This window comes from Ictalurus punctatus, chromosome 28 (genome assembly GCF_001660625.3).
Source record: "Ictalurus punctatus breed USDA103 chromosome 28, Coco_2.0, whole genome shotgun sequence".
NCBI lineage: Eukaryota > Metazoa > Chordata > Actinopteri > Siluriformes > Ictaluridae > Ictalurus > Ictalurus punctatus.
The window spans coordinates 13080-23043 of NC_030443.2; the positions used below are offsets into that span (position 1 = coordinate 13080).

Below are 9964 nucleotides of genomic sequence, written 5' to 3' on the forward strand. Positions count from 1 at the left end.
ATGAAGATAAGAGGATATCCATCCATCCATCTTCTACCACTTACTCCTTCTTCAGGGTCGCGGGGGAACCTGGAGCCTATCCCAGGGAACATCAGGCACAGGGCGGGGTACACCCTGGACAGGGTGTCAGTCCATCCCAGGGCACAATCACACACACACACACACACACACCCATTCATACACTACGGACACTTTAGACATGCCAATCAGCCTACCATGCATGTCTTTGGACTGGGGGAGGAAACCAGAGTACCCGGAGGAAACCCCCACAGCAAGGGAAGAAAATGCAAACTCCGCACACACATAGCTCTGACAGGAGCCGAACCCCGGACACTGGAGGTGTGAGGCAGACGTGCTAACCACCAAGCCACCGTGTGCCCTGAGGGATTTCAGAATGAGAAAAGTTGGTTCTAATGGCATTTCAAAATCCAATAAGTAGTTTTAAGGGGAATCAGAAAAAGACGTTAATAAAGCATATTGGGATTGCAAAAGAATGAGATAATTGGGCGTAACCTAAAGATAAAACTGTATAAATAGGGCATTGAATCTGTGCTTGGATTCAGATCACTTTTGAGACGCCTCACAAGGGGATCTCATGTTTTTGAACAATAAACTGGATTTTTGCTTCTCTCATCCATCTTGTTTGTGGCATCATTTTGATCAGTAAATTGAGGATTAGTGTATTGACTAGAGTTTGCATGTTCTCCCCGTGCTGCGGGGGTTTCCTCGGGGTACTCCGGTTTCCTCCCCCAGTCCAAAGACACACATGGTAGGCTGATTCGCATGTCCAAAGTGTCCATAGTGTATGAATGGATGTGTGAGTGTGTGCGATTGTGCCCTTCGATGGATTGGCTCTCTGTCCAGGGTGCACCCCACCTTGTGCCCCATGCTCCCTTGGATAGGCTCCAGGTATCCCCCTGACCCTGAAAAGGATAAGCGGTGTAGAAGATGGATGGATGTCTTGACTAACTAGAGGAAATTCAGCAACCTAGTCGTTAGATACGACAACCTAACCCTAAGTTACGGCAAAACACATATGGTCACGATTTGGCCCATATCTGTTCAGCAGTGCCATATTTAGGCCATACAGATAATATCCACATGTGGCCCAAACATACTTGCTATCTTGGATGTCTGGTTGGGGTGTGAAAATGTTAGAAGCTGAATTGAGTTATATTATTAAACAACAATATGTACAGAAAGATTCATTAAAGTAGCATAAGTAATAATGAAAATAGCAAATATGTTAATATTCAGAAATACAGGTAATGGGATTTAGTGTTAATATTGCAAGAGTAAGTGTAAATATGAATCTGAAACAGATGTTGCTGTTCATCTCAGGGCTTTAATTGAAAAATATACATTATAATAATTTTTTTTTAGCCATGTTGTATAACGTACATAAAAGGGCAAACAGGCAGCGCTTGTGTCCACACGTGATCAGTGCTTGCTTTGATGTAAAAAACTCCTCATATGGCATACAGCATTACTCATAAAGCACTCCTCAACGCTAGGCCTAATTCTAAACAACTTTAGCTGGAAGACCCACCCACACACTACGTGTGTCAGTGACTCAGGTTTCTGTACAGTTGGATGATGAGCAGTTGTATCTCACTGTCTCCGGTGTTAATGTCAATCGCCTTCAGAAAAAAGTCCAGTGCTTCCTGTTTCCTCCCTTCAGCCAAACACTGTTTTCCAGAATGTACCAGTGAATCAAACGATTCCTCTGGATGTTTGACATCATTTGGACTCTGCACTTCAGCGGATGCACACTGATGCACAAATTCACTAGAGGCCAGTTCAACATCAGTGGATTCATCAGTGAAACTCTTTATGCCATCACCTTCCTCGTCCTCCTCGCACTCCTCTTCCTCCTCGCACTCAAGCATGTGTTCGCTAGGCTTCGCCTCCTCCAACACAGATTCATCATCAGATGTTTTAGATGCTTGGCTAAGCACCACCCCTTCAGCACTGTCCTCCTCCTCTGGCTCCTCCCACTCACTCGTGTGTTCTGAATTAAGTGTTTCTCTACAAGGCTCCGCCTCCTCCACCACAGATTCATATGCATATGAAGCATATGTTCCATCAGCTTCAGTTTCTTGGATACGAACCACCCCTTCAGAGCTGCCCTCCTCCTCTGGCTCATCCTCTGGCTCCTCCCCCTCCTCTAGTTCCTCCTCCATATCCTGCAGCAGTGACTCTACTAACGAGCGTCGTGATGCGACTGAGGTGTTCATGCTGCATCTGCGGTTGGTGCCATTATTCAGCATAGATTTGGGTGTGGAAGTTCCGAGGCCCATGAAGCTGCGAGCTAATGGGCTACTAGCCAAAAGAGGTTTCTCCACCTCTTCTTCTTCATGCCCCTCTTCCTCACTCTCATAGATGACTTGCCGTTTTTTCTTCTTGGTGGGGCAGAGCAAGGACTCGTCTGCTGGCGTGAAATATACTGACTTCTGCCTACCACCATCATTGTTACTCTCATTGAGCCTCTCTCCAGTTTCCTCCATCTGCAGCTGGAAGTCTTCACCCCCTGTACTTAACTCCACCTCTTCCTGATTCACATCCTCCTGCTTGTCCTCTGAGAGCAGCTCTGCACTGTCCTCCAGCTGCAGATTAAAGTTCCCTTGGAAAGACTCTGAACCCATCAGTTCTTCTGAGTCTGACACCACCCCAACCATAGATTTAGACAAATCTGACTTTGCCATTGGAGCCATAGATGAATCTGACCCCACCCCCAACAGAGGTTTAGATGCATCAGGCTCTGATAATGCTTTTGGTATGTTTGACGCAATCCCCAGCAGAACTACAGATGAATCTGATGGCTTGAAAGGAGAGATGTGCAAGGTCTGATTTGAGTGAGAATGTGTATGATTGGCTTTCTCCTCCATGATTAAACTCTCTTCATCATTTATGCTCTTAAACACTCGTTCAACATAACTGTCGTCTGTCACCTGTGTAGATAAATCGATCACATGCTCATCCTTCACCTCCATTCCTCCATGCATGCTCATCTCCAGCTCGTCCGATCCTGATTGGGTGAGATCCACCACGGCAGGTGGGCAGAGGTTATGGCAGGGTGGCGTGGTTTTGACATCATCCATCGCTGCGTGTTGGTCTGGGCCCCGTTGCCGTGACAGCCGGAGCCAAGCGGGCTCCGTGTTCTGATTAACGTTGTCCATCATGAGGCTGTGCAGCTGTGACTCGGCCTGGACCAGGTCCTGCGCTTTCTGCACACGCTGGTCAATGTAATGTTGCTCCTCGTCCTGCAGAGTATCCTCATCCTCCTCATTAGAGAACAGCAGGTCATGACGGGACACGCCAAACACATTCATGCCCTTCAGAGAGGAGATGTGGCGCTGCAGCTCAGGGTCGGAGCGACACGCAGACGAGTGGAGCAACTGCAGCTGCAGCTGAGTGGAGGACGAGGACATGTCCTCCAGTGTGAAAAGCTCCTTCAGCTCCTGCTTAGAGAAGTACCGAGATGGGTTCTTCTTATCGCCCATCGTCTGGCGGATCAAAGAGTCCTTAAACACCTATAGTAGGAAAACACACACACATACATGTGCAAACACACAAGCACACACACAACTACGTAAATATGTAGTATAGATGTACAGGTTCAAGTAAGACAATTTTAAATATACAACCAGGAGAAGAAAAAAAAAACGAAAAAAAAAAACAATGTTTGTACACCCTGGCACGTGTTTTTTTTTTATTAATTTTTTTAATAAACGGTTTTAAAATAACATTAATATTGAAATAACCCAAATATGCCGTGAAATCTTAAACTTTTTAGATTTTATATTTAAATTTTTTTTGCACATACTCAACATCTCCCAGATTCATGAAGAGCTTCACCCAGGAGACTTTTCTTAAACTTCACAAGTGAACAGAGCTCCTTACTGCTTCCCCTGACATCCACAGGAACGCTACTCTTTTTAGCGCTTCAACAATTAGTTTTAGAAACAAATACTCGACTATTTTTAAATCAACTACTCCTGGGTAGGTGGAGTGCGACTCTAAGCTTTAGTGGAGTGCCTTAAGCAGAATAAACTTAAGAATGCATTTAGGCGACATATCAGAAGGAAAGTAAAAAAAGAGAGCGTTCTTAAAAAAACAAGAAACAAAAACACAGATGTGGCTTGATCTCAAACAGAAAGGTAAAGTAAGCTGGCAACAGGACTGAGCTTCAAAACAACAATCAGTGTTTGGACAAACGTTTGTGTGACTGGTGTCTGAAAGATGCTTATTACCAAGCTAATCAAATCTCACAGCTGATTTCAGATTTCTCTGTACCGTCACTTTGGGATGGTAGTTACAGCCATCGACTTGGATAAACAAGTTACAAGCCGTCGATAAGGAAAACCTCAACAAAGAATAAAATGTAGTATTGCCAATAATGACAGCAAATAGAGAAAAGATGCAACTTATGTCATAATACAACTAAAGAAATTGCTAAACTATCCAATTTACCTAGATACTCATGTGCTGAATTAAGTTACGTTAGCCACAGAAGCTATCTGATGTTACATAAAGTCTGAACTAATGTTAGTATCTAACATGGCTTGGTAGCTAATCAAAGTTAAGTGTTCACACATACTGTCTTTTTCAGCTGGACTAAAATGATTATTATATGATTATTTGCTGTACATTTAAATAGAATTTGACAAAACTAATTCATGACAAAAGTAACTTGAAATTTCACACTTTAACTGGATCTCTATATAAATGGAACTAAAACATTTTTCTAAAATCATAGAACATTAATCTGAGCAGACCAAAAATCAGAATTGAAAAACTAACAAGTACCAAATACAGCTGAGTAAAGGTGAACTTTGACCTTCCATGAGTATAAATGTAACACAGCTCTGTGGTCATGTATTTCAAAAACATTTTCATTTTAGTCCAACTGTAAGAATAATGAAAAACAGTTTTTAAGCTAATTGTTTAATGTAAAGTTTTTGATCTGTTTGTATGTCTCCACCACACACACACACACACACACACACACACACACACACACACACACACACCTGTCGTCTGTAGATCTTCTCCTCCACAGATCCACATGTGATAAGTCTGTAGACGATCACATCGTTTGTCTGGCCAATACGGTACGCTCGGTCTATTGCTTGCGCGTCCGTCGCGGGGTTCCAGCTGGGGTCGAAGATCACCACCCTGTTGGCAGCAGTGAGGGTGAGGCCGACTCCACCCACCTGTGTGGTCAGCAGAAAGACAGAGTAGCGTGCGTCTGTCTGAAAGAGAGCAATCCGTCTTTCTCTCTCGGCGAGTTGCGTGATGGTGCCGTCCACACGCAGAAGACGGAACTTTCTGTTGGTCAGCACACGCTCAATGATGTCCAGCATCTTCCTGGACTGGGAAAAGATGAGTGTACGCTTGCCCTCATCCCTCAGACTCTCCATTAGACTCAGCAGGAAACGCAGTTTTCCCGACTCACTGATCAGCGTCTCGTCAGTCACGTCCACAATGCTGCTGCCCGGAGCTGATTGGCAATCATCCTCGTGGAAGTCGGCTGGCCACACCCCGAGTCCGAGCTGAGTAACAGCTCGGGCAGAGAGCAATCTGGGATGATCACACAGCTTTTTGAGCACTGTGAGGTCTGCTAGTGGAGAGCGTGTGGTAGTTAGCAGCTCTTTGATGTGGTCCAGAGAGATGAACTGTCTGTAGATGTCCTCCTGAACGTCACTCAGGTACGTCCACACGATCAGATCAGTCTTACGCATTAAAGATGGGATCTCACTCACTCTAGAACTCTGCTGATCCTGCACTTCCTGTTCCTGATCTTCCTCTTTGGCCCTGTGTGCAATCCGCTTCCGATCCTGTACCTCAGTTTTGGTCCTGCGTAGGAAGTACGGCCTGATAAGCTCGGACAGGTTCTGTGAGATTTTAAGCCCAAGTGCTTTCTCTCCGGGCGTGGCATCTTTCTCCCTCGCTCGTGTGATTGGGTTCTCATACTCTGCTTTAAAGGTCTTGGCGCTGCCCAGCAATGCACCCTGGCAGGCAAAGTCAAACAGCGCCCACATCTCCTGCAGGTTGTTCTGAACGGGCGTGCCGGTGAGCAGGAGGCGGTGCCGTGCCGGAACTGCTCTCACGCTCTTCGCAGTCTTTGTAGATGAGCTTTTGATCTTGTGGGCTTCATCCAAGATAACATAATCCCAAGTGAATTCTTGCCCTCCGAATGACGCCAGTTGCTGCCAGTTATTAATTAGCATTTGATAGGTGGTGATTATTGCTCCACTCCCTCGTTGGATTCGCTCCAGGTTTCGGCTGCGCTCCGATTTGCTGGTGCCGTGGAATTCTTTGACACGCAGACCTGGTGTCCAGCGCTTAAATTCCCTTAGCCAGTTCTTGATGAGGGTGGTGGGCATGATGAGAAGCGTGCGACTGGTCAGCTCGGCATCATACATCGCTGACAGGAAGCTGAGGACCTGCACCGTCTTGCCCAGGCCCATGTCGTCAGCAAGGATGCCGCCACCCCGCCCATCCCTGTGCAGGCTGTACAGGAAGGCCACACCTTCTTTCTGGTGCTCATACAGCTGATCGTAAAGTACTTTATACATCATCAACCCACTGCCGAGCACGTCCACAAACTCATCCGTTTCCTCAGACATGTCCATTTCCTTTATGGCTTCCTCCACTCGCTGGATTCGACTCTGCATTTTGTCGCTCGGCCGCAGATCAAACGCTTGACGGAAAAAATGTAGAGAAAGTTCAAGATCACCTTGCTGAGCAGCCTCCTTGCCCTGCTGTCTGAACCTAACACACACACACACACACACACACACACAAACACACAACATTAAACTGGAATCAATGATAGTTTGTGTTTGTTTTTATAACCGATAAACTAGTACAGATGGCAAAAATGAATCAATAGCAAAAAAGATTAGCCACTGAAGAGGTTTAGAATGAATCACACACACACACACACACACACACACACACACACACACACACACTTTTATATAATTACATATACATATATCTCAATTCTTCTGGTATAAAGTTGGCTTGACGTTGGACATTCGATATTTGCAGATAAGAAGAAATTAAGGGGCCGTCTCTAAAGTTACATATGACATCGTTAAACACGTTTCTAACTTCAAAAGCATTTGAAGGGAATGACTTAGTCATATAACCAACTGTAAAGTGTTCAACTAGGTGTCAGGTATGAGGCACACCTTTTAGATTTTTGATATTTAACCCTACAATGCATGAACTAAAAAGGCTGACTGTTTCACAACCTTCACAAATGCATAAAGGAGGTCAAAATGACCCATACTTGATTGAAGGGTATTCTTAAAAAAAGAAAAGAAAAAAAAATAGACATCATATTAATGAAATAATTAAAAGAACTGATGATCGACAAGTGTTTTAATATTTCAAAATTTTTATTTGTTTTCTTTTAATTTATTTATGTACATGTTTAGATTGTGGATGGGAGCCAAAGGAATTAAAAATTATTTACATTGGAATCACTTCCAGTCAAACTTTTGAGCCCTCAACTTCCCTGTCACAAGAATAATCCTCGTCCCTCATTTCTTCTGTACCATTCTGCTTATGGTGCCCTGAACATGCGTCATCATTATTAGCATCATCTTCACTGCAACAATTGTCAGGAGTTCAAGAGGTTAAAATGATTTTAATACTGTTATCTTTATGTACACACACACACACACACACACACACACACACACACACACACACACACACTGCCACTACCAAAAGACCAAGCATTATTCCTGTGGAAATGTTCTAAGTTTTGAAGCCCGGTTTAGAAAATGCAGTTAGGTATTGACCGAAACTTTTTTTTTCAAATTCAAATTCAAAGATAGGGAAAATGTTGAGAAAGATGAGGAAAGTGAGTGAGCGACACAATAAACTCAATGAAATTTCATTTATAGGACATCTATTTTTTTTTTGAAGAAAACCATTCAATCCCGTACGGGTTATTTTTAACTCCTTTATGCATCTGTGAAGGTTTTCTTGGTTCATGCATTGTAGGGTTAAATATCAAAAATCTAAAAAGGTGTGCATCATACCTGACACCAAGTCAAACACTTTACTGTTGGTTGTGTGACTAAGTCATTCCCTTCAAATGCTATTGAGCTTTAAATAATGGTATACTTTGTGTATGAGCCCATTCTGCAGTGAAATTCATATCTAATTTACATATGATTTAATAGCTTAATTTAATAAACATCAAAAATCTAAAAGGTGTGCCTCATACCTGACATTCTTTCATACAAGTTGAGCACTTTACAGTTGTTTATATGACTGCAAGTCATTCCCTTCAAATGCTATTGAAGTTAGAAACGTGTTTAACAATGTCATATGTAACTTTAGAGACGGTCCCTTCATTTCTGCTCATCTGCAAATATCGAATGTCCAACCAACTTTATTCCAGTTAGAAAGGCTGAGGCGCAGCACCTACATGTTAGGGGTTATGTGTGTGTGTGTGTGTGTCACACACACACACACACACACACACACACACAGACACACACACACACAGACACACACACACACACACAGACACACACAGACACACAGTGCTTGTGTAGTTTCAGTTTGAGCCTGTAAGATCTGGGAAATTCACACACTAGAGGTTTTGAATGGTTTTCCCCTGAAGTTTCTCCGGTTTGAGAAACGCAGTAAAAATGGAAGTCAGGAGAGACGCCACCCACAGTTATGTGGTGCAGACAGACAGACAGACAGACAGACAGACAGACAGACAGACACACACACATATGTACTGGTATGTGAATACCTTTTATATTTCTCCTCCCTGTCTGCATCATTGATATTTAAAGACCTGCAAATAAACCAAACACAAACACACATTAGCTCAATGACACACACCTCTCAGCTCAGGGGTGCATTAGCACAGATGCCTGCATGCTGACCCCCACCTCATGACAAGCTGGGATATGCAAAGAAAACCATTTACACCATACTGTAATACACACACACACACACACACACACACACACACACACACACACACACACACACTGATGTAGGTAGATATATACACAAACACAATAAGGAATAAGCTGGACATTATTAAAGAATAATTGATATATTCTGATGTATATATGGTGCGTGTGTGTGTGTGTGCGTGTGCGTACTACGCGTATATATAACCGAGTTGTGTTATAATCTGGCGCTCTTCTTTTTCACTCACCGGTTAAACTGTTCAGTTATCTGCTCGGCCTCTATCATCTTGTTTTATTTGTATAGTTCCGAAAAGTAAATAAAAACACTGAAAGAATAAACACAAACACGCGCATCACCGGAAAGCCCCGACCATTACAACTCCGAGACAAATACCGCTAAAGCTCTACACCAATCAAATGGCAGCTCGTCCAGGAGCTCCACCAATTAGAGCGTAGCTGCGCTTGTTCGCGAGTTCCGTCTGCAGGTGAAAAGCAACTTTAACGCTCATTACTGCCCCAAGCGCTACTGCAGTTAATCTACGCTCCCACACATTACAGCAGGGTGTGAAAGATTTTAATGACTTTTTTTTTTTTGCAGTAACCTTGGCACCATTTTCAGATCCTTGACGTCAGCTCATCAAAGAACGTTACAAGGAGAGCTGTATTATATTATCTAAGACTAGGTCTGCATCCCACCACACTGTTTCCAATATAGCTCCACACATGGAGCAGTGTTTAGCTTTTGTGCAGATATAAACTGGAATCAGCTTTATGTCGATATTGCACTATATTCTTTGCACTATGATTTATGAATTGTTTTTGATGTCATTTAGACCTTTAATGAATATTACTAATTACTTTTTATTAATTTCACACTCCTTTAAGTCTAACTTCGCATTTGCTTCACTCTTGGTTTACACTCACATCACACTCACATCACTTTCGCTTCTCTTTCCTTGCTGTCAGATCCTAATGTGACTTAAATCATTAAATGTGTCTAATTA

At 43.2% G+C, this 9964-nt stretch overlaps 1 protein-coding gene across 1 annotated transcript; it reads right to left on the reverse strand.

Moving 5' to 3' along the window:
- Positions 1-895: 895 nt before the first annotated feature.
- ercc6l (excision repair cross-complementation group 6-like) lies at positions 896-9374 on the reverse strand. Its single transcript, XM_017459522.3, has 4 exons — positions 9209-9374; positions 8792-8836; positions 5034-6777; positions 896-3533 (listed from the first exon to the last, which is right to left on the reverse strand). Exons 1-4 carry the CDS (start codon positions 9244-9246, stop codon positions 1566-1568), a joined length of 3795 nt encoding a protein of 1264 aa, XP_017315011.1. The 5' UTR covers positions 9247-9374; the 3' UTR covers positions 896-1565.
- Between the last annotated feature and the right edge of the window lie 590 nt (positions 9375-9964).

Bases quoted from the DNA above. Each gene is read 5' to 3' on its own strand.
- ercc6l (XM_017459522.3), bottom strand. From the start codon at position 9,246: ATGATAGAGGCCGAGCAGATAACTGAACAGTTTAACCG. The intron at 8,837-9,208 runs GTGAGTGAAAAA...GTTTATTTGCAG, and splicing joins ATAACTGAACAGTTTAACCG to GTCTTTAAATATCAATGATG. The intron at 6,778-8,791 runs GTATTCACATAC...TGTGTGTGTTAG, and splicing joins AGGGAGGAGAAATATAAAAG to GTTCAGACAGCAGGGCAAGG.